This window comes from Phodopus roborovskii, unplaced genomic scaffold (assembly GCF_943737965.1).
Source record: "Phodopus roborovskii unplaced genomic scaffold, PHOROB, whole genome shotgun sequence".
NCBI lineage: Eukaryota > Metazoa > Chordata > Mammalia > Rodentia > Cricetidae > Phodopus > Phodopus roborovskii.
This window is the reverse complement of record NW_026125290.1, coordinates 17,320-41,688: the sequence shown is the minus strand read 5'-3', so window position 1 is coordinate 41,688 and position 24,369 is coordinate 17,320. Positions and strand designations below refer to the sequence as shown.

Genomic DNA, 24,369 nt, shown 5'->3' with positions numbered 1-24,369 from the left:
TCAGAACCTTCCTCTTCCTATAGTTTCCCTTTTACTTTCATAGCATGAACATGTGCATATATGACATATGTCTTTAAATCTAGATTCTGCATATGAACTTCAGTTTCGTTTTGTTTCCTGAGACCAAGTCCCATGTAGTTCACTCATGTTGGCCTCCAGCTCTCAAGGATGTCCTTGAACTTCTGAATGTCCTCCAAGTGCTGGAATTAAAGGTGTACTGTGCGGCTTGGATATTTTCTCCTATACTTATTGGGCATTTGTGTTTCTTCTTTTGAAGTTTGTCTACTTACCAATTTGACCTTTGGTGTTGAATGTTGGTGCCTCTCTGGTCTTCAGGTGGCAGGTGCCAGCAGTGCAGCGAGGGGAGGACTTATTCCAACTCCATCATTTCACCTAACCTGGAAACTGTTAGAATCATGCGGGTGTCTCAAACCTTTTCCGTGGGAGACTGCACGGCCGCTTGCTGTGACCTGCCCAGCTGCGACCTGGCCTGGTGGTTTGAGGGCAGCTGCTACCTAGTAAACTGCATGCACCCAGAGAACTGCGAGCCCAGGACGACAGGCCCCGTCCGGTCTTACCTCACTTTCGTGCACAGACCTGTCCAGAAGCCGGAGCAGCTGCTGGACTACGGAGACATGATGCTGGGCAGGGGTTCCCCCTCTGGAGCTTGGGGGGACTCCCTTGAGGACCTCAGGAAGGACTTGCCCTTTCTAGGAAAAGATGAGGGACCGGAAGAGACTGCTGAGTACTCAGATGATTACAAGGAACTGGAGCAGGGCCTCCCGCAGCCCTCCAACCCACAGGACCCCAGAGGCAGCGCTGAGTACCCTGACTGGAGCCTGCTGCCAGGCAGCGAGGGAGGTTCCAATGTCTCGGCTGCAGAAGATAGCTCAGCTGCTTCTACAGAGAAGCTGCAGGACCCCACACCCGAGTCACTGGACCAGAGGCAGCTGGAGGCCCTGAATGAGTCCACTTGGTCCCCTACGCCACCCCTGCACTCTGCAGAGAGTGTGCAGCTCCCCTCTGTGACTGCTTTACCTGCAGGAGAGGGGACACAGACAGAGACTTTACAGCTCCAAGAACAACGGAGCAATAGCTCTGGAAAAGAGGTGGGTGTGCTCGAGACGTGTTGGGGTGGGCAAGGGAAGGGGCACAATGGCTAGGCTCTGCCAGATTCCTTCAGGCTTGAGGAAGCAGAGGATGAATGTCAGAGCCTAGCCGGAAACACATAGCCTTCTTTTGCCATGTTTTTCTAAGCAGGCAGTTTGAAATGGACACAGAGCTGCCCCTTCCCAGGTCATCTACCCAAGAGCCCTTTCTTCTAGATTCTCTATGGCTAATTGATGTTAACGAAGACTTCACAGAAGGCCCTGGAACCAGCATATATGTGCACGCGTGCGCACACCCACACCCACACCACGGAGACTTTGAAAATTTCCAGTGGTAGACAGATGTGAAGTTTCACTCGACCACAGTCAGCCCTGCCACTTAACTAGGTGACTAGGAAGGTACCAGAGACACAGTGAAGCTGATAGGTAGGAAGAATCACAGAACTTCCATGAAAACCCTGGTGGGAAAAGAACGAGGGTCTAATTCCCAAGTAGTCTCAACTACCCAGGAGGCAGAGGCAAGAGGACCATGACTGGAGGAGGTCAAGGCCTGCCAGTGAGATCCATTGCCAAAAAAAAAGAAAGAAAGAAAACCCAATAGGGGTACAATGACTCAGTGGTAGAACATTGGATCACCGGACCCTGGGATGAATCTCCCAACACTTTAAAAAGTGTGCAGGGAGGGAGTGGGGGGAGGGCAAAGTCACTGGGGAGAGTAGAAATGGCAAAAGCAGGGAATGAATCCTGTGAAGACAGAAGTGCTGGAGGTCTCAGCGTCTACGTGGTTGAGAGACCGCTGGTCTTAAAGAGAATGTAAGAATCTGGAGCTTGGCGGTGATCGGAACAGAGTTGGGAAGAAGTGAATGGAGAACATAGGGAACTTTCAGAATTCCCATTTTTATTTTATTTTATCGAATTATTTGCAGACAGGGTCTCTGGCTGTGAACTCACAGAGTTTTACCTGCCTCTGCCTCCTGAGCACTGGAACTGCAGGGTTCCCCTGGTTCATGCTATCTTTAGCTACAACTCAGCCTCGGCCATGCTAAATGACTGAGCTCCTCCTAGCTCCTTGAAGAATTTTAAAAGGAAAACAGTGTGTAAGATTCTTGACAAATCGGGAAAAAGGACCTCTAGCTTCTGTGGCTTGCTGAGAATGAGCACAGGAGAAAGCCAGAGGGAAACTTGGCTTTTGAAGCATTTGGTTTGTGTTATCATTCTCAAAGCTCCAATAATACATGCACAAGAATGAGTTATAGCTTTTTTTATTTTACATTTTATATTTTAAAAAATCTTGAAATGTGCCAAAGACCTAAATGATAAGAGTTAAAACAATAGTAAACCTTGGTAACTAGGGTTAGATAATTACCTTTTTGTACAGGGTATCAAAATTTGGCAAAAACAATGCTGTGCATCTTTAATCCCAGCACTCAGGAGGCAGAGGCAGGAGGATCTCTGTGAGTTTGAGGCCAGTCTGGTCTACATTGTGAGTTTCAGGACAGCCAGAGCTACTTAGAGAACCCTGTCTCAAAACAAGCAAGCAAAAAGAAGTAAAAATTTAAAAAAGGATAAATTTCACTAAATCATAATTAAGTACTTTTGCATCCCAAATAACAACATCAAGAAAGAGAGGACAATCTATAGAATGGGGTAAGATATTTGTGAATCTTATGCCATAACATTATATGCAGAAATGTAAATAAGTCTTACAACTTAACAATAAGAAAACAATCTGATCTAAAAAAGTCGGTAAAGGACGAATGGTGGTGCGTGTCTAGAATCCAAGCACTCTCGATAAATAAAACATGCCAAAGAAGTTGAATACAAAATGTAGTACTACCTCACATCTATCAGGATGGCTAGAATTATATATATATATGAATGACTGGGGTGAAGAGTAGTAGTTCAAGGTCCATAGCCCTGAGTGTTTTCAGTAGCAGTAGCAGCAGCAGCAGCAGCAGGACTAGAAGTAAGAAGTGTTAGTAGAGAAGCTGCAGTGCTCATACAAGGCGGATGGAGTGCACAGAGTTGCAGATGCCTTGGGAAGTTGGTTTGCTATTCCCAGCTCTTCAGCAATGATATACATCATCACCCCAGCATGTGTCCCAGCAGGTGCACTTCTAGTGTGCACTTAAGAGGAATACATGCATCTCCCCATGTGACATAGCAGCACTATTCATGCCACAGCATCTTTGAATAGACCATCTATAGAAAACCTATCAAGATCAGCCTTGTGGAGAGTAAAGCACATGTCACCCTTCCCTTCCTCCTTACCTCTTTCTGCTTTCTTCTCTTCCTTCTTCTCTCTTTGTCCCCTTCCTTCTCCTCCTCTCCTCCCCTGGCCTCATTTTCTCTTTCTTTGAGACAAGGTCTTGCTGCATAGCTGAAGTTCACCTCAAAACCAGCATTTCTACTGCCTCAGCTGTTGATGCTCTAATTAAGAGCCTGTACCACCGCTGAGCTCTGTCTTGTCATGAAGACACTGATTCTATTCATGAGGGTTCTCATCCTCATGACTTGACCACCTACTCTGCCTCCCCCTCACCCAAAAGCCATGCCATGGGAGTATGATTCAGTGCATGAATTTGGAGAGGGTCAGCACGAACAATCCACTGCCCATATTTGTGTTGTTCCATCAAAATGAACATTTTTTTTCATAACAATATACCCTTGTTAATTTATCCCACAGGTTCTAATGTCTTCACATAGTCCTCCCACTGCCAGCATGGAGTCCAGCCCAGCCATGGTAGAGAAAAGCTCCGTTCTTACAATCACTCCACGAAGCACAGAACACAGCGCCCCAACATTTCCCACCAGTACAGTTCTCCCTGGGTTGACGCCACCTGCGTGGTCTGTGTCACCCACTACTTCTTCCAGGACAGGTAACTTTGGAAAAATACAGTGAGGAGAACTTTACCACAGAGGCAGAATCTAGCAGTGACAGTGTTTAAGGCTTACCGCTCCCTTTGGCCCCAGATACCATTCTATGTAACCAGAGTGAAAAGATGACTGGTGTTCCCTCTTTTCCCTCTGTGGCTCTAAAAAGCAGGAGAGGAGACTGGCAGGTGGATAGATGGCTCAGAGGATGCTGTGGCAGCAGAAGAAGATTACTTGACCCACCAGGAGAATCAGGAAACCTTTCTGGAAAAGGGCCTGGCAGGTTAGGGTGAGCCAGCTCACATGGAGTTGGCCTGTGCAACACTAGCAGCGAGTGTTTCGTATTTCTTGTTAATGAACTTTCAGCAAAAAAAACAAGGCAGTTGTGTTTTATGGGGGTGTCTTTGATGGGGATATAGGGACCTGCAGAAACCTGTCCTGGTACTACGAGCAGGAGAAACAGGTCAGAAGAACCTGCAATGTTCTGTAGCTTCTACAGCTTCTCTCCATGGGAAATCACTAGTCTTGAGATTGTTATTCTCTGAACCTCCACCATCGTGTGTAGAAGAGAGGACAAGACTTATACAACATTTTGGAAGAACCAGAGGGAGATCAGTTGGCTAGAACTGTTTTTGGGGGTGGAGGGGGCAAGAGAGGAGTGCAGGATGGGAAGGATTATCTAGATTGGGTTCACGGAGGTGGGAAGACCTCATCCGTGAGCAGCACCTTTCCATGACATGAAAAGGAAAAAGTGAGCGCTCTCTTCTTCCTGAGTGTGAACACAGTGTGGTCAGCTGTCTTGAACTGTCTCCCACTGCCTTGCCTTCCCTGCCTTGGTGGAGTGTACCCTCACACGTGAGCCAAAATATAACATTTCCTTCTATCGGGGATTTTGTTATAGCAACAATAAAATTAAATAAAAACTAAAACCAGATCAGTTGTTCAGAAGTGGGGCTTGATGCTTCCAGTGTCAACTGGAATATGAGGGTGGCTGTAGCTACAGCCTGGTTCAAAGACTGAACCGTAGTTGAGTGTGGAGGTGCAAGTTGGTCATCCCAGCACTTGGGAAACGGAAACAGGAGGATCAGGAGTTCAAGATCAATCCTGACTATATGGGAAGTACGAGACCACCCTGGGCTACATAAGATTCTGTCTCAAATAATAGCACCACTCCAAACATAAAGGTTCAGCTACATTTGAGGCCTGACTCGTGTATCTCCAGTGGCCCCTGAACCAGCGCTGCTCACTTCTGGTTCCCTGATGCTTCTCCATCTTCACTCTTACTGACTTTGGTTCTGAACTTCAGTGAGGAGAGGATTGTGGTGAAAGAGAAGCTGTGTGAGGAAGAGAAACTGCCCTGGGATTGGGTCCCTGGTTGCTAATGGTGATATGGGAATATTGGGTGTCTTTGAGAATGGCACAGCCTTTCTCAGCTCTCGGTAAGCTTGGTTTAAATAGGTTATTCTGAACTAAATATGAATGACAGTGAAACTAGTACCCAGTTGAGACAAGCCATAGTAGGACTATATCGGTGCTATTCAGGTGGTACAGTAAATGAGCTTTGTTGAATTATCAGGAAAGTGCTTTTGATAAGAGTTAATGTCCCTGCTGCTGGAGTTAAATTATCTTTTCATACGGAGCTTGCCTGGATTTCCTGTTGGAAAGACTCCAAGAGCAAAGTCATTAGCAGCCATTTATGAGGCACCCGGATCTGAGCAGCATGGCTAATGACCTATGAGCACTCTTGACCTATTTGTAAGTAAGGACCACTCACCAGGGGTCAGGCAACCACACGTGGCTTATTTTGAATGGTCATTTTCTTCACAGTGACACTCATATAGGAAGTTTTAAATTTGCAAAGTCTGTCTTGCAGCATAACAGAGGGCACTAGCCTGGGGCGGGGTGCCTTAGATAAAACTATATGAGGAATGATCATTCTAAGAACAGGTATAATATTATGGAGACATTGTATCACATAATGGCATGCATTGTTTCTAATTAACTTTTAGTGAAGGTGCTGGCAGTGTCTGCTGGAGATAACCTTGTGATAACCTTACCAGACTGTGAAGCAGAACTGAAGGCCTCTGTTGAGCCAGCGCCCCCTGCAGGTGAGAGTTTGACATTCTTAGGTAACTCAGTGACTGGTGGGACTCCTGTGTTCTCTCCCAGGTCTCCCAGGCTTTAGGCTTGATGCATCTTTCCTACAACATTCCGAAGTAGGAGATGGCCAAAGTTTACTGAGTTAGCAGTAGGTGTCTGGGAAGTTCAGTATAGTGCATCATTAACTGGTCACACTGGAAGATCACACTATGACACGAGAGAGCAGGGGTTGCCACCTGCAAGATCTCGATCTGTGAAACCCACAGAAGTCACGAAGATTCCATTGTGAGGAGCCAGTTACATGCATGGTGGGCTTGCTTGCTGATGCTGTAGTATTAGAAACACAGCTCAGCAATTCTCACAATATTCCAGGGCAGCTGCTCAAAAGATGTCCATAGGCTAGGGAGGTGCCATGGATAAAACACCTCCCACACAAGCTTGAGAACCTGCATTCAGATCCCTAGAACTGATAGAAAGTCAGATGTGGTAGCTCGCCTATAATTCCAGCACTCCTGTGGCAAGGTGGGAGACAAAGCTAGGCTATAATCTGTTCCACAAATCGGGCAAAGGACTAGAGATTGAAATAAGAGACAAGACAGCGAGCTGGTCATTCGTTCAATGGCAATGTTGGAATGCCAAATGCCGAATGCCGTTTATTGAGGGGATGTAATGGACTTAAATAGAGCACAGTGGAAAATAACAGGATTTTCAAGCTTAGCTCCTCCCCACAAGGTGTGTGTTATCGAAATAGGAAGAGTACCAATAACAACTTTGGGGCAAGGAGTTCTGGCCAACAGCCTCAGGCTTGCTCAAGGTGCCTCCGGGAATCCATGCAGAGCCCTTCATTGTGCAGTGGAGAATGCCCAATGATCCCATCTCAAACAAGTTACAAGTAGAGGGTCAACACTTGAGGCTGTCTTCTGACCTCTACACATGTGCCATGGTACACACACACCTACACTCATACATATCATACACATACACACATGGTACACACATATCACACACACAAAAAACACATATAAAAACACATAAAATACACACTCATAAACTTAAATGTAATGCCAAGTTGGCAATGCTTACCTTCTTCTTACCCAGTGCCCCACTATTCCTGAGCATTTGAGTCATTTCTATAGCCTATCAGTATACTCTTCCTTAATTAGACCATTCTTAAAGTATTTGGTTCTCATCCAGGTCAAATGGGTCAAAGCTTTGTAATCAGAGACATTCATGCCTGTCATTTGCATCCCAGTCCCTTAAGATGAGACGAGATACTATACTGCCATCTAAAAGCTTCAGACAGCTTTAGTTCAAGATAGAGATGATGAAGTAACTTTGTGCCTTAACAAACCCCTATAAATGTCATTGAAAAGAGAAAAGATACAGTGGATTATACATTTAGGTGTATGTAGAGGTGGGTATGCCTTTGCATGGCTTTAATCTCAGCACTAGGGAAGCAGAGACACTCAGACACTCAGATCTCTGTGATTTGGAAGACACCTTGGTCTTGGTCTACATATCGAATTCCAGGCCAGCCAGAGCTTGTGACAGCCTGTCCATTAAAAAAAAAAAAAGGAATTATATGGATAATGAGGTGTCAGAAAAAACCTAGAAGGAAGGTTTTCAAATGTTAACCATGAGATTGTGGAGGTTTAATGTTTAGCCTCTATTTTCTAGCATTTGTATACTTGCACGATAAAAGTGTGTGTGTGTGTGTGTGTGTGTGTGTGTGAGTGTGTGTGTGTGTGTGTGTGTGTGATTTATTTGCAAAGATACAGAGACCTTGTGTTTCCTTACTGGGATAATGGTTGAAAGCAGACCTCTGAGTATCGAAGGCCATTGGTACTTGTTGGTTTAAGGCTCTCTCCTCCTTAGGGTTATCTCAGACCCGATAACCGTTCTTGTTTCTGATTTGTTCTCAGACACAACTTACAGCTATGAATGGAGTTTAATGAGCCACCCTGATGACTTTCAAGGTGAAATCAAACAAGGAAACAAGCCGATTCTTCATCTCTCTCAAGTAAGTAACAAGGCAGGTTGTGCACCTTAGACTCTAGTTAGCAACATCCTTGCTGTTGAGCCCCAAATTCTCTCTTAGGACTAAAAACTAATGAAGAAGCTAGGCATGATGGCAATTGTGCCTGCAGTCTCGGCTACTTGGGAAACTGAGGCAAGAAGATAGTTTGATTTCAGAAGTTCAAGGCCAGCCTGGGCAAAATAGTCAGATCTCCTGTCTCAAAAGAAAATCAGAAAGTTATAAATAAAGCTCAACTAGGCAGATGGATGGTTAAGTGAGACATTCAGTAGCTTGTCTTCGGTTGAATTGCTTGGCATGCTATTAGCTCAGGAGCTCACACTGTGTGGTGGATTCAAAGTCTAGATTCTACTTCTTGCAGTCTTTACAGGGTTAAAGATATCTCAGGTGTCCACCAGGCATGCTCTGAGTTTCCAGTAGTTCTGTTCTAGCTGACAAGTTGCTTAGATTGCCAGATACTGCTCCACACGCAGGAAGATACATGTCACTGCCTTGGCTCCAAGAACACACCGACTTAATATCCTGGGGCCTGGTTTCTTATCAGGTGAATGTCTTCCTGCAAGGCCATATCAAGCTCACATCACTGCCATACGACTAAGCTGTTTCTCAAAGCGTGGCACCCAGACTTCTGCCAGTAACTCTGTGAACTTGTATGTTAGAAATGTGTGATTCCAGATTGGAGTGCAGATCAGTGTAGGGACCTTGCTGAACATAGGTGAGGCCCTGGGCTCACTTTCAACATTGAGCACTACCCCCCAAACCCAAAATAGAGCACAATTCCATACATACTCATCCAAGAGCAGCTGTCCTAGGCTGATGTAATACTTGTGACATCTGTAACTAAGCAAATGGCCTATGTATCCTAGAGTGCAGCTCTACGTTTATAGCTGTCCTAGACAGGCTGAAATGAGGCTTCCTCCCAAGCCTTTGGGACACTATTCTAGAAGGTAGATTCCCATGTCTTTAGATGTTTTCCCCTATGTCTTTTTTCACACTGCAGTTATCTGTGGGACTGTATGCCTTCAGAGTGGCTGTTTCTAGTGAGAATGCATTTGGAGAAGGATATGTCAATGTCACTGTTCTGCCAGGTGAGTTGGTTGGGACTCCATTGGGAGAATGGCCTTTTGGCTGTGCTAGCACCTGTTCTGGCACCTGGATGCCATGGTTGTACAAACTGATGACATGACTGCTCCATGGTATTGTTAAAGGGAAGGTTTCCATTGTAGATATGGGGGTGGGGGGGGGGAAGAACAGTCAGAGGCACCTGGAAGAGTCCAGAGCAGAAAGAGAAAGAAGTATACAACATCACCCGCAGACTGGACACTGCCAGGGTTGTCTGTGAGAGAGGGGAGATTAGCACTGGACAAAGAATAGAGAGAACATAGCAAGAATACCAAGGTTATAAGGAGACGGAGTAGCTGGGTGAGGGAATGCAGTGAACTGAAGGGAGTTTAGGGCAGGGGAGGAGGTGAGAAGGGCTAGATGCTAGCGTGGACTTTGTAAAAGGTTCTAGTGATACTGAGGCAGCCTGGAAGCCAGCATAGGCTTTGATATGCGGAAAGGCACCACAGGGGAGCCATATGTCCCTTCTGCCAGAGGTAGGGGAAATGACTCCTTTTGATAAGAGGGAACTAGCTCCACAAATTCCTGAGGAATGCTGGCTTTTATCTAACCACCAGAAATCCTCCTGTAGTCTAGTTGAGCTCTTCTCTGGATATTTGGACTGCCTTTTGGAGTTTGGACCTGATAATGTTTAATACATATGCTTCTATTTTTGCCTTAGACACTGTCTTAGTTAGAGTTCTGTTGCCATGAAGGAGACAGAGGAGCTTGAGTTCAAGGCCCTGCAATCTAGACTTCCTTTTCTGTAATCACCGTACACATTCTATGACTCAGCTCTTGAGCCCAGGATTATCTATAGTTATGTAAATTGACAGATAGACTCAAAATCCATGGGTGGGGATATAAAAGTTTAGTTTTCCACAGTTGAGACCCAGGGAGCCTCTACAGGATGTTCAGAATAAGCTTTAGAAAGGATGCCTTTGTTTGTGTGTGACGTTGGTTTAATTGCTGTCTGTTTTTTTCTGTCCCACAGCTGCAAGAGTCAACCAGCCACCTGTGGCAGTTGTTTCTCCACAGATACAGGAACTCACTGTGCCTTTGACCTCAGCCCTCCTCGATGGCAGCCGTGTGTATCCTCCATGTTTGGGTGGTTTCCGTTTGCTTGTACTGTGAGATTGAGTACTCTGTGTCAAGGCCAAGAACACTTGTTAAATCTGGATGAACCTCTGTCTCTTGTAGCTTCTTGTTTTAGACTCTTTAACTCCCAGCTGGAAGTAATTACATGCCTGTAATCCTATCTCTTGGATGGCAAAGGCAGGAGGACAGGGAATTCAAGATCACCTTCAGCTACTTAGGTGTTCCAGGCCAGCCTGGGATATTTGAAACACTGTCTAAAACAAACAACAAACAAATGCAATGTTCTTTAGGGTGAGATATGTACTTAAGGTTGACCTTAGCCCTGTAATGCTTTCAGCCCCTTGGTTATAGATTGTGAGCCTCCATGCCTAGCAGACAGAGAACACTTTAAATAGAAGCAATTGTATAAGAAAAGGTCCAAATTTTTGAAAACCTTTTGATTCAGAGCATCTTAGTTATAAAAATCACACAGGATTATTAGTTGGCTATATTAACTTATATCCTTAGATAAATTTGATGCTTGTCTTTTTGTTTGTTTGTGAGACAAGGTTTCACTATGTAGTTCAGTCTGGCCTTGAACTCATAGAGATACTTTTTGACTTAGTCTCCTGAATTGTCATGAACGACCATGCCAAACTACCCCTCCCCCTCTTCTCACCACTAGGGATGAAACCCAAGGTTTTATGTGCATTATAGTTAAATACTGTACCACTGAATTATAGTCCTAGAGAACAACTTTTGACAGTCAGTTCTTCCATTCCACCTTGTCAACCATAACTCAGGTTGTCAACTATAGTGGCAGGTGCCTTTAAGTGCAAAGCCATCTTCTCAGTCCTACCCTGGTTTGTTCTTTTAAGTGGGTACATTTTCATGCATGATCCAGTTCTTTTCAGGGCTTATATTTTAATCATTAATATGGTAAAGGGGTTTTGTAAATTGTAGATAATCAGCTCTTAATGTGTTCAAGAACCTGTTAGTTCAGATATCTATGTAAAGCTGTCGGCAGAATGTCACCAGTCACCAAGATAAGTAGGAGCTGAATGTCAAGGCATTGCATTCTGCGCTACAGTACCTGTCCCTCTGCTTTTTAAATATTCAACCAGTTATAACAGCCCTTCTCAAGCCTATGCATGTCTGGAAAAACAGTGCTGACAGTTTAGGAACTGGGAGATTGCAGCAATGCACAATGTATGTCACTGAGATCTGTGCAGATGTATATTTCTACCAAACACATTTGAGTTTTCACAACGTTGTAAGGCTTTCAGCTCACTGTTCCTGTAACCCATTCTGGATGTCGTTTTCTTCATCTTTGTAGGAAGCTCAGATGACACTAAGGTAGTGAGTTACCACTGGGAAGAAGTTGACGGGCCTGTCCTAGGAGAGGTGTTTCCGGCTGATGCCCCAGTGTTACGCTTAGGGAACCTAGATCCTGGTAACTACACTTTTAGGCAAGTGGGTCCCACCTGTGTTGTGTTTTCCCACTGTTTCTTGAAAGTGTTACTTTCTATAAAAATAAACACAATATAACACCAAGCAGAGGAAATGAAATATTTCCCCTACACCCATGACCTAAAAATGAGCACTTGAACAGTATGGTATTTAAGCACTTTTCCTATTCACATGCAACTTTAAATCCATCTCTCTCTCTCTCTTTTTCCCCCTTACTTGGGTTAAAGTTCTGAAGGTAGAGACCCCCAGGGGTTTTGTTTATGGTCGGGGCTGAGGCGGAGTTTGGCCTTTGTCTGTGTGGAGTTTGTGGGACAGTGTAAAAGGAAGCCCAGAAGGTGCAAATGACCCTGATATACACTTTACCCTGAGCTGTTGTTCTCTCTTCCTGTTTATGCAGCTTAGCTCCCAGAACACCTCACCCCACTCCCTGCCTCCTCCAAGGGTGAAATGAGTAGTAGAGATTGCACTGTTCTTGGGACCACAGGAGGCATCATTTCAGTACAGGAGAGCCTGGGCAGGTTTTTTCGCTTTCTGTTTGGTCTTTTTTCTTCCTTCCCTTCCTTCCTTCCTTCCTTCCTTCCTTCCTTCCTTCCTTCCTTCCTTCCTCTGTCTCTCTTTCTTTCTTCCTCTTTCTCTGTCTTTCCCTCCCTGCCTCCCTCTCTTCCTACTTTCCTTCCTTTATTTTTTTGGTGTGTGTATGTTGAGCATTTGTGTGTATTTGAAAATGCTTAACCTTAAAATGCTTTTCAAAGAATGTCCTGAAAGCATGCTTGTAGAAAATCCTCTAGAAATGAATTTAGAAACTGAGGGCTTTCTAGCTGAAATTCACAAGTAGTTCAGTCAATAAATGCTCAAGATGGAAGGCAGAAGTAGCTTCTGGCAACACTCTTAGCTTGCGTAATTAGAAAGATGTGTGTAGTGATGCTCTTAGGATGAATTGCTGGAGATGGCTGTCTAGTTGTAAGACCCTTAGAATGAGGAGTCTTCCAGGTTCGGTTGATGTCCCAAGAACTCAATGTCCAGTCCAGTTGCTGCAAAAACGCAAGAGGCTTTAATGAACAGGAAGCGTTTTTTTGCAAACGGGCTCCTCCCCTGGGCCCAGGTGTTTTTAAAGGCAAACCCACAAGCTTAGGGAGGGGGTGGGACCCTCCGTCCATTAAGTATGTGACCCTTGGAGGCCGGATGGTCCGCTATTAGGGTCAGCAGACCTTAGGGCCTCAGGGGTGTGCTAATTAATCTTGTCTGGGCAAACCAGAGTTACAGCTATCTCTTTGTTTCCTAAGGATCCTATTTACCACCTGTTGACTCACAAGAAAGGAGGGGCAGAAAGGAGGGGCAGTGTGAATTCTTGTCATCCCAGGGCCTGGTGAGAGAAAGCTAGCAAATTCCAAGGAACAGATATTGGTTAGCTTTCCAGGTTAGACCGTCCTTTATTTAACTTTACTTTTTGGTCTTTCATAGTGATGCTCTTAGAAAAAAATAGTTGGAGATGGCTGTCTAGTGATGCTCTTAGAAAAAAATAGTTGGAGATGGCTGTCTAGTAATGCCCTTAGTAATGATGCTCTTAGGATGAATTGTTAGAGATGGCTGTCTAATGATGCTCTTAGGATGAATTGTTGGAGATGGTTGTCTAGTGATGCTCTTAGGATGAGTTGAGCTGTCTAGAGAAGCTTCTGGAAGGAGCATGTAAGGATGGAAAATTTTAGCTTAACTTTCCCTAGACTCTGCCCTCTAGCAATGAGTAGGCAAAAGGTCATTCTTGACTGTTTACGACAGGGCGAGTTCACAGACAGCACCTGTGAGTGAATGAGAACAGGAAATGAGCAGTGCCACACTACCCAGGAGCCCTAGCGAAAGCAGACTTCCTGGGCAAAGTGCGGGCTTGGCTAGTTCAAATTGATTGGTCCACATTGGATGCTATTAAGATGATTGGTTTGTAATGCACGGGCTTTGTTGTAACCCTATAAAAGCTGTCTGAACCCTGTACCAAGGGTTCCCAGTCCTTTACCCCACATGGAGTATGGCTGCAGACCCCAGTGCACTGGAATATAAAATACCTCATGCTTTTGCATCAAGACTGCTTCTCGTGAGTGATTTGGGGGGCCACCTTTCCTGATTCGGGGTGTGAGGGTTCGAGCCCTCCGCAGGTCTTTCAAGCACATTCTCCACTGAGCATCTCAAAAACTAGTAAATTCACAAAAGTTAAGTCAATGTGGGAACATATTATGACTCAAAATTAAATGAGTCCATGACAACAGAAGCAAAGAAAAATATCCTCTGACTTGTATGTCTTTCTTTGCCTCATCCTCAAGTTTTGATTTTTACCTTTTACTGAGAATGGTTAGTCTTAGCAGCTAAGGTGACCATTTGTTTCTGACATGGCACAATCTTGTATGAAAGAGCTTCTTTTTTCTTTATAGGTTGACCATCACAGACTCAGATGGTGCTACTAACTCCACCACAGCAACCCTCATCATCCGTGGTGCTGTGGACTACCCTCCTGTTGCCAATGCAGGACCAAATCAGACTATAACTTTGCCCCAAAACACCATCACTCTGAATGGAAACCAGAGCAGTGATGATCACCAGATTGTCCTCTATGAGTGGTCCCCAGGCCCTGGCGGTGAGAGCAAAGAGGTGGTCATGCAGGCAAGTCCTCTACCCTGCCTGCAGACTTATATCATATCATATCATATCATTAAATCTATCTATCTAACATTTATATATCATTCATTCATCTATTCTTGGTGTAGGGTTGTTAAATCATAAAATCTATTTTATAAATTTCTCAAACTAAGGGAGTATTTGGAAGAGCACCTAACTCACAAGTCTTCCCCAAGTTTATATCCCTTGCTGTCACACATTCCTAGCTAAAGACAGAACAGCAACCAAGCAGTTAGTCCTGTATTTCAACTAGATCATGAGGTCAGTTGGGGGAAAAAAAAAAAAAAAAAAAAAGGACTCAGTGTTTGTTAGACCAATATTTTATTTAGTCTTGGGAGAAAGATTAGAAGCAACTAACCCAACTACATTATTAGAAAAGCAGTTATTATTCTGTATGCCCCATAGCAGATACTGCTGTGTTTACTGCTCTAGAAGTTGTGGGACCTGGGGAAAATGAAGCCTATAAATGAGGCAGGCTAAAGTCTCATGCAATAGGCAATGTTATTCAGAGCATCAGACAGTTTACACTCTTAACAGGAGTGACATGAGTTAAGTGTTCAATCACAGGGCAAGCCAAACATGGTGAACAAAGCTGTTTATGGCAAAAACATGTTTATCCAATATGGACATATAAACAAATAACAATACCCACTTGTAATGAATAATCTCAAGCAAACTCACACCTATCCACTACACAGTTCCATATTTTTGAAGAAACTGAGGTCACAAGACTCTTGTCTTGGTTTCTTGGAGTTTCCTCTCAAGCACTAAGAATGTCCTTACACCTCCATTCTTGGACCATGTCCAGCACTGCTATATTGAGTTCCAGAGGTTTCCTTCAATGCCTTGAGGATACACAACAGACTCAAAACTACATGTTCTTGGATTCACACCTGTTTTTACTTTTCTCCTTTCCTCCTACTCTCCCTCTTCTCCTTCCCTCCCTCTTTTTGAGACAGGATCTCACTATGTGGTCCAGGCTGGCCTGGAGCTTGCTGGGTAGACCAGGTTGGCCCCAAACTCATAGAGTTCTGCTTACCTCTGCCTCCACAGTGCTAGGATTAAAGGCGTGCATCCCACACCCTGCTCTTTCTTTCCTTCTTTTAGTCTTTCCACACACTGCCTAGAACCTCACGTATACTAGGTAAGCACCTCCGGCATTGAGTGATAAAAAAAAAGATATTTTTTTTGTATATTTTTAAAGTTGAGCTAGGGTCTTCCTAAATTACATAGGTTGGCTTTGAACTTGCTCTGTATCCCTGGCAGGCCTTGAATTTGCCACTTTCTTGCTTCAGCTTCCCAAGAGTCTTTGTTTGCTTTCTGTTGCTGTGATAAAGACCATAACAAAAGGGGAGGAAAGGTCAGGTCAGAAACTCAAGACAGGAACCAGAAGGCAGGAACTGAAACAGAGCCCACAGAGGTACACTGCTTACAGATTTGCTCATTAGGGTTTGCTCAGCCTATTTCCTCATATAACTCAGAACCATCTGCCTAGGGTTGACACCACCCACAGTGGGCTGGGCTTATTTTCAAGCAGGATCTCTGCTTTAAGTGAAACCAGTAGCATCTGTCATGGCACATTGTTTCCTTGGACTTCTCTAATGATAATCTACATTTTGTTTCCTTTTCACATTTGCTCTTTTGTAGGGAGCACAGACCCCATACCTCCACTTGTCTGAGATGCAGGAAGGAGAGTATGTGTTTCAGTTGATGGTGACAGATTCCTCAGGACAGCAATCCACTGCTTTGGTGGCTGTGATTGTCCAGGCTGGTAGGTGAGACACAAATGAGATCTGACCCCAGAGAGGAAAGCAGAAATGATAACTAGACTGTTGAGCTTCAGATGTGTCTAACTTGGTGGTACCATCCTGAGATTCCTGAGCTGGCTGGAAATCAGGGACATGAGAGCTGATGTGGCATGGCTTAAAATTGGTTTTCTTTCATGGTTCTGCATCTTGTCACGTGCCTCTAAACCATGGTACAAAAGACAAAATGAGAGTCACTGTCAGCACCACATGTGTCTCTAATCTGTCATACAGTAACTCCTGTGACTGTCACACTCAGATTAGGAAAGTTTCAGGGTGTCCTGGGGGACACAGGCTGACTACGTGGCCTGACACCCAGATGCAGCAGACACTTGGAGGTTGACCCAGACTCCACTCGGCTTACTAGTCTCTTACTAGGGCTCTGCTACCTGTATCTTTCAGTAGACTCACAGGTAGCTAGCCAGACCAGCTTATGATGGCCTTGGCTTCAAAACTTCTCTTGAGAATGCTCACTGTCTCCATATCCATCACCCAGTAGCCTGACTGATGGGCTCAGCTGAAAGACAACTGATTTGTTTTTTTCACTAACTGATTCAGCTGAGATGTAAAAGGTGCTCTGAGCCAGACCCTAGGGATATGGAATTTAAAAAGATGGGCCTGTCCTGTGCCCCTTCCAGGGCTGTGGCAAGTGCATGTGAAACGGCAAAAGTATTCGGGTGCTTTCTTCAGTAAGGACGGGTGCCCACATGAAGAGCACTCACAGAGCACTTCAGTCCATGAACAGCTTTTACTGAGTCCCAGCTGACACACCCATGGCAGGTGATCAGGAGGAGAAGGATGGGGAGTGGACAGCAAGAAGAAAGATGTTTAAAAAGAGGGGCCCAGATTCCCAGAAGCCACAGGATGGAAGGGGCCTGGTGCATTGAAGGACTAAAAATAATGGTGGGATGGGAGAAAAGAGAGATCGGACTAGGTCTTCGGGGACCAGGACTGGGATAAGATGGCCCACAGAAGGGTAGGGCTCTCACTAAGGGCATTGTATATGTTTGCCCTTAGGAAATTAGGAAGCCACTATGCAAATTGAGGAGGACAGTGGGAAAAAGACACTATATCCTGATGGTAATGGCTGTGGCTATGTGACTCTTGGCTTGGACTATGTGGGCATCTATCTATCTATCTATCTATCTATTTATTTATTTATTTATTTATTTATTTATTAAGCAGAAATCGTAGCTATCACCATGACTGATATTTTACTTCTTTTTCTTTCCCCTGACTGTCAACTGAAATATTTCCCTTTTAAAAATATTTATTTTTATGTGCATGGGTGTTTGGCTTGCATGACTGTCTGTGAAGACCAGAAGGAGATATCAGAACTGAAGTCACAGAGTTCAGTTGTTGTGAGCTACCATGTGGGTACAGGAAATTGAATCCAGGTCTCTCCAGCCCACAACTGAAGTATTGTCAACATTTGCTATTTAGCAGGTACCGTGCTAGCCAGTGGGGCTGCAGGCAGAAGAGGGCGAGCCTGTGAACGCTGATTCTGCTTCCCCCTCATTTCTTGCCTCCCCTGCACGCTTTCTTTCCTCTTTCCCTTTTACTTCCCCCGAAATTCCTTTCCTCCCTCTCACCTTCTCTCCTTTCTTCTTCTTTCCTTCCCTTCCTCCTCTCCGTCCTTCTTTTCTTCCTCCCTCCTTCCTGCTTCCCAACCTCCTTCTCTTCTTTCCTCTCTTGAATGTCCGTAATTCTAGAAAACAACCAGGCTCCGGTGGCTGTGGCAGGCCCTGACAAGGAGCTGTTCTTCCCCGTGCAGAGTGCTACACTGGATGGGAGCAGGAGCAGTGATGACCATGGCATTGTCTGCTACCACTGGGAACACATCAGGTAGTGTATCTACCCAGCTCTGAGTCTGGGTCACTGCCGAGTGACTGCATCCCTTCCCTGGAGGACCATATTAAACAGCAGCTCAAGCTTGTTGAGGAGTCATGGTTGAAGCAAAGAGTAACTAAGCCTTATTGAAAAAATTATGCATTATAGGCTTGATGCTGCATGCTTGCAACCCTTGCACTTGAGAGGCTGAGGCAGGAAACTCTTGAGTTCAAGGCTAGCCTAAGCTACATAGTGAGGACCCCTCTCTGCATCTCAAACAAACAAGCAAACAAAAAGAGAAGAGTGTTTTAGAAAGATAGACATTGGAGGGAAGTGGAGCCCAGAACAGGTGGACAGGGCTGGCTTGGTGTGGGGTGAGTGTCCTGGTGAAAGAGATGTAGACCATATGTGGTCTACACCCAACCTGCTCCAGTGACTATGTATAACAGACGTGCAGAGTTCAAGGTGAAATTCATATTGTAACATTTCCTGTTTTGCTACATGACTTCTGAAGAGGAAACTGTATCATTACCATTTCTTTTGTTTGTTTATTTTGAGACAGGGTTTTACCATGTAGTGCCGACTAGTCTGGGACTCTCTTCATAGATCAGGCTGGCACTCACACAACAGAGATTCACTTACTTCTGAATATCCTCCACTTCCCAAGTGCTGGGATTGAAGGCATGTGCCACCATGCTGGGCTGGATCATTCCGTTCTAAAGTTGAAAAACTCAGACTTGAAGAAACCAGCAAGGCCGACCGAATAGTTTAGGTTATCTACACTGGAATAGGCTGCATGGAGATGCAAAACTGCATATGTCTAGGATCTTAATGACTAGACATAATATCCTCTCTCCAATGGCAAATCATCTGCCTCACACCTTCCTCTTCTACACCCCCCCCCTTGAAGCTAGATGAGGACTAGGTCAAGTTTCATTCAAAGAAGAAATGGGTGGTTGGGTACGGTAGTGCCCACCTGTAATCTCAGCACTTAGGAGGCTGGACCAGAAAGCTCATCATGAGTTCAAGTACATAGTGAGACCAGATCTAAAAATATGAAGAAAAAAAAAGTGAGCAGTTTCTAAGGTTCAATTTTCTAAAGAGAGATCATTTCTGTGGTGTCTCTATTAAAAATGAAAAAAGAAAGAACATCTCTTTCCCCAGACCCCATTATATTGTGTTTGAAATGGGCTTTAGCTTTGACCCTCATGCCAAGCTAGAGAACATGTGTGAAGGAAGAATTATCTTAGAACTCTGTAGAAGATCAGATGGTCACTACAGTCAGAAGTAGAAGCACTTGCTAGGGGACAGATCTCATGGCCCACCTTTTGTCTACAACATCCCTGTTTTACAGAGGCCCCAGTGCAGTGGAGATGGAGAATGTGGACAAAGCCATAGCCACTGTCACCGGGCTTCAGGTGGGTACCTACCACTTCCGCTTAACGGTGAGAGACCAGCAGGGACTGAGCAGCACATCCACCCTCACCGTGGCTGTGAAGAAGGGTGAGTGAACTTGATGACAGGACCTGAGCCTGCTCTGCCACCCAGGTCCCCAGGCCAGTTCACAATTACCCAGCAATGTTGATGTTACCTCATGAGTTCACAGCTGACTGAACTTTGCCCAGAGGGGACCAACCTTCTTCCTGACAACTGACTTCCTTTGAGTCCTGTCTGGCTTCAGGGAGTGTGTAGAGCAGGAAGACATGCGCCTACATTCTCTGCAGGGAATAGTGTCCTTTTGTTTGCAAAATAGTTCACTCTCCTGTGACCCTGGCCATGAGAGATCCAGTTCTGGCCAGTGTTTTATTTTCTACTTTCTTGAAAACCCAAGAGCAGAAGTATGTTTAAGTTATCTACGTTGTTTTTTAAAGTAGAAGTTTAAAACCTTTTATTATGTTTTTATTTATTGTGTGTGTGTGTATATATGCAGGAGGGGGAATGTGCTTGCCACAATGAAAGTGTGTGTGTGTGTGTGTGTGTGTGTGTGTGTGTGTTGTTTGTGTGTAGGTAGGAGGACAACTTTCAGGGAATCAGTTCTCTGTGATTACCATGTAGGACCATCACCCTTGGTGACAAGCATCATTACCCACTGAGCCATCTAATGGGCCTATATACCTCTTGCCCCATTTTTTTAAAGACAAGTTTTTGAACCCCTGATCCTCTGGACTGATGGGATTACAAGCATGCAGAATCAGGCCTGGTTTTATTTGACAACAGGGACTGGACAGAGGGCTCCAGGCATGCTAGACCAGCACTTTACTACTGCATAGCCCTAGCCTTCTATGTTAGTTTTTACTGTAAAATTTTCAGTCAAATTACTTGATTTTGTCTGTCTTCCCATTGAAATGAGAGGTGCTCAATATCTGTATCTTATCTTACAGGTATTTGGGGCAGAAAATAATGCCTTGGGGTATTTAAAACAACCTTGGCTACAAGATGGAGCAGTTGTGTGTGTTTTATGCCATCGATGGTGTTTTAAGTCAGTTTCTTTCCTTTTGTTTTTGCTGTCTGACTTAGAAGATAATAGTCCTCCCAGAGCCCAGGCTGGTGGCAGACATGTTCTTACGCTTCCCAACAATTCCATTACCTTGGATGGTTCACGGTCCACTGATGACCGAGGGATTGTGTCCTATCTGTGGATCAGGGATGGCCAGAGTCCAGCTGCCGGCGTGAGTACTTGAAGGGTGCTACCTCCCTCAGCCATGTACACTGCATACAGATTAGTCAGTGTGGTCAGCTGTGACAAAAGACCGCAGGCAGGATGGCTTAAAGGGAAAACCAGGACCAAGGTGCCAATCTGTTTTCCCTTTGGTGAGGGATCTCTTTCTGGGTCCTGGGTGGCCACCTGCTTACTCTGTCTTCATGTGGCAGTGTGAGAAAGCAGGAAAGAGGTGGGGAATTGCTCTCGCGTTTCTTTTGTAAGGACAGTCCTGTGGGGCAGGCTCCACCCCTGCAACCTCACTCAACTTCAACTACCTCCTTCAAAGTTCTAACTTTAGGTCACATTGCAGATTCGGGTGTGAACATCAGTCACATGAACACCATGTCATCTCCCCCAATAAGATTCGTGGGCCTCTGGGTTTGAACATTATGAGGGCTGGGGACATCAGGCTGCCATTAGGTTTAAGCAAAGCTGCAGTCCTCTTCCTAATCTGATTTTTGGTAGGATAGCAAACCATGCAGGTGTGTCCCACTCACGGCACCCAGGTCTCTTGTGTCCTAGAACAGCTGTGAATGCAGCCTAACACATTTGTAGATGACAACATTATGTCACAATGTCAAAAGGTTGGGCACCATGACAGACTTGGAAGCCAAGCTTCCCAGTGGGACCCTTCTACTCTTCAGCTTCTTATTTTAGCTTTATTCTTCCATGTACCACGCATGCCAGAGGCATGGGATTTCCAGTTCCACTTCACAGAGGCAGAGAGTGAAATATAGATATGGAACATGAGTTGGCCAAGGCTAACAAGCTCAGTCATAAACCAAACAAACCCAGACTTTTAGCTTCTGGGAGCTGTTGGTTCACTCTGCCTCTTAGATTGTGAATTTCCAAACATCTTCCTTTTTTCTATTGCTAAGGATTTGAGATCTACAGAAGCACTCTTGGAGATGTACCAAATGTGTGGTCATAGGGAAGGGACTGAAAATGCCTTGTACATTCTAAAGTACTTTTGGAATGAATTCTATAGAGATAGATGGTAGATTAGCCTCTAAGTGAAATTGCAGTGTGTCTCAGTTCAGATTCCTAACTTTTCATTGTCCCATCTGGTCAGCAAGTACAGACAAAAGAGTCCAAAAGATTTCTCTCTCACTCTTTGGATCTACAGATCCATAAAACAGGTGGTCTGTCTACCAAGGCTCTGGGGTCACTTGAGAAGGTAGATATGATAAGCTTTGAGGGGATGTGAGGTGAGAGCATTATAAAACTATATTAGAAATAAGACTACAAAACTTCATGCTTTGCCCTGGGGCTTTCAACCTAAGTTCTCACCCTCTGTTAATGAATCATTTGGTAACTCCTGGGAAGCTGTATACCACATCTTGTTTGGTTCTTGTACTCACTGCTGTTCTACATAAGGAAGAGCTGAAGATTCTAAACCTTCCCTCCACCTTCCCCAACCCCAGCCATATAAGTTATATACGCCTGAAAACAAGAAACTCAGAGCTCTGAGCTCCAAAGAGGCTCAGAGCCTGGGTACAAGACTGACTGTTGCCCTGTGGATCCCTTCACTTCTCAGGATGTCATCGGAGGCTCCCGACAACCAGGTGGCTCTTCAGCTCACCAATCTGGTGGAAGGAGTCTACACTTTTCATTTGCTAGTCACTGACAGTCAGGGGCCTCGGACTCAGACACAGCCACCGTGGAGGTCCTGCCAGGTGTGTACTGAGCCGATGTCACTGGGGTAGGTGGCCCTCTGTATCTAGCTTCTGCTCTTGGCCAGCCTGACCTTAGGGGTTTCCTTTTTCTTTTTAATGAAAAAAAAAAATGTGTATGTGTGTTAAGAGTATGTTTTTCCTGCTGGCCTGGACCTACCTCGGCGCCAGCCCCAAATAATACACAGAGACATTATATTAGATATAAATGCTGTTGGCCAGTTACTTGTTTCTTATTGGCTAGCTCTGTCTTAAGTATTAACCCATTTCTATTAATCTAAGTATTTCCACGTGGTCTCATTTTACCGGAGAGTAGGGCTGGTGTCTGCTCTCTCCAATCTCTACATGCTGACTCCTCCCTACTACTTCCTTGAATCCTCCTAGTCTCCTAGTCCTGCCTATTTTGCTTTCCTATTGGCCAACAGTGCTTTATTCATTAACCAGTATGAGAAACATATTTACAGAATGACATCTCCCATCATCTCCTCTTTTCTGTCTAAATAAAAAGAAGGGTTTTAACCTTAACATAGCAAGATATATCACACAAATAAGAATCACAGTTAACAATATTTAGTCCATTAACATTTAGTAAGATTTAAGAAAATATTCCATCATCTATTCTATCTTTGTGAGTCTGAAGTCCTATATGTAACTTACCTTTAATCTTAACTAAGGAAAACTATAACCATAACTATCTGTCTTCAACTCCTTCAAAGACCACAGAAGGATAGTATATAAACTCTAGGAATGACAGAGACAACTCACTGCCTGGTCAGTCACCTGAAGTTTTTCTGTAATCTTCCATCTTCAGCCCATAGGCCATAGTGTGTCTGGAAGACTCTTCAGCAAAGCAGGAAACTTTAAACTGTCTTTTTGTATTGGCAGTTTATCAATCACTTTTCTCTGTGTCCCGCAGACTGTCTAGCAGACTCTTCCATGAAACAGGAACTCTGTAGCAATGTCCATCTTGAATCAGCAATCAATTTTCTGTGGGTCCTGCATGTCCAGTTTATACAGCATAAAGTCAAACAGTCCAGACAAGGGCAGTATCTTATCCAAATGGCTAGTCTTGCCATATTGGAAGTAAACTTCATAACACATTTCTTCAATGTCCATCTTCCTTTCTGACGCAGGTGGTGTTGCCAGGAGCATTTATGTCTCACTGTCAAGAAAAACCCTAAACCATTTTAAATGCCATGTTCTGTAGGTCTTTGAAAGGTTTGAAGAATGCCTATCTATCTTAAATACATCTCTGTGTATCTTGAAAAACCTAACTAACTTAACTCTAAGCTTTGACTATCATAGGTAATTATCTATAATCTGTACTACATTACACATTACATTTCTAAATTAACTATATAAACACAATACTTAAACAAAAGTAGAAATATACGTATAACATAATTGACCTTAAATTGTATCAATAAATGAAACTCCATTCCAAAACAAAGTATTCATACCTATACTATAATACCCTTTTTACCTTTAAAAAGAGATTGGTTGTGGTCATTAACCATTTATAACCAACCCCATATAAATGAAAACAAACATTTATAGACAATATTTGGGAATTTGGGTGTCGTTCTTTCCAAACTTTTTCCTGCTGGTAGGGGGCGCTGTCATTGGGGATCCTAAGAAGATGCAGAAATCCTGGCTGTAGTGGTCTGCAAGGCTGCATTGTCCCATGGACATTGCTTCAGGGGGTCTTGCTTGATCAAACCATGTTAGTTGGGAAGGAATCCATAGCTTTTTATTTTCTGTGGAAACAAAACTAGAAATCATTTTCCCCAGTAACCTGTTCTTAGACTTAAATTTTGAAGTCAAAGCATTTTTAAAATATATAAATTGGATTGATCCAGCAGCATTTGTTTTAACAGTTGTAGTTATTTCCTCAGCAGTAAAATGATACAAAGACAATATAACACCGTAC

The 24,369-nt window shown here is 44.3% G+C and overlaps 1 protein-coding gene across 1 annotated transcript in view; it reads left to right on the top strand.

Annotated features, from left to right (window-relative positions):
- Nucleotides 1–339: 339 nt before the first annotated feature.
- The window catches only part of LOC127234119 (dyslexia-associated protein KIAA0319 homolog), a gene marked incomplete at its 3' end in the record, with an annotated part of 37,304 nt that continues 13,274 nt past the window's right edge, over nucleotides 340–24,369 (top strand). The window contains 15 exon segments of the mRNA XM_051200874.1: nucleotides 340–1,109; nucleotides 3,796–3,988; nucleotides 5,993–6,091; nucleotides 8,006–8,103; nucleotides 9,119–9,206; nucleotides 10,214–10,306; nucleotides 11,633–11,765; nucleotides 14,187–14,415; nucleotides 16,078–16,201; nucleotides 17,948–18,080; nucleotides 19,420–19,568; nucleotides 20,583–20,734; nucleotides 22,304–22,321; nucleotides 22,323–22,401; nucleotides 22,404–22,442. Coding sequence (XP_051056831.1) covers nucleotides 417–1,109; nucleotides 3,796–3,988; nucleotides 5,993–6,091; nucleotides 8,006–8,103; nucleotides 9,119–9,206; nucleotides 10,214–10,306; nucleotides 11,633–11,765; nucleotides 14,187–14,415; nucleotides 16,078–16,201; nucleotides 17,948–18,080; nucleotides 19,420–19,568; nucleotides 20,583–20,734; nucleotides 22,304–22,321; nucleotides 22,323–22,401; nucleotides 22,404–22,442 — 2,320 coding nt within the window.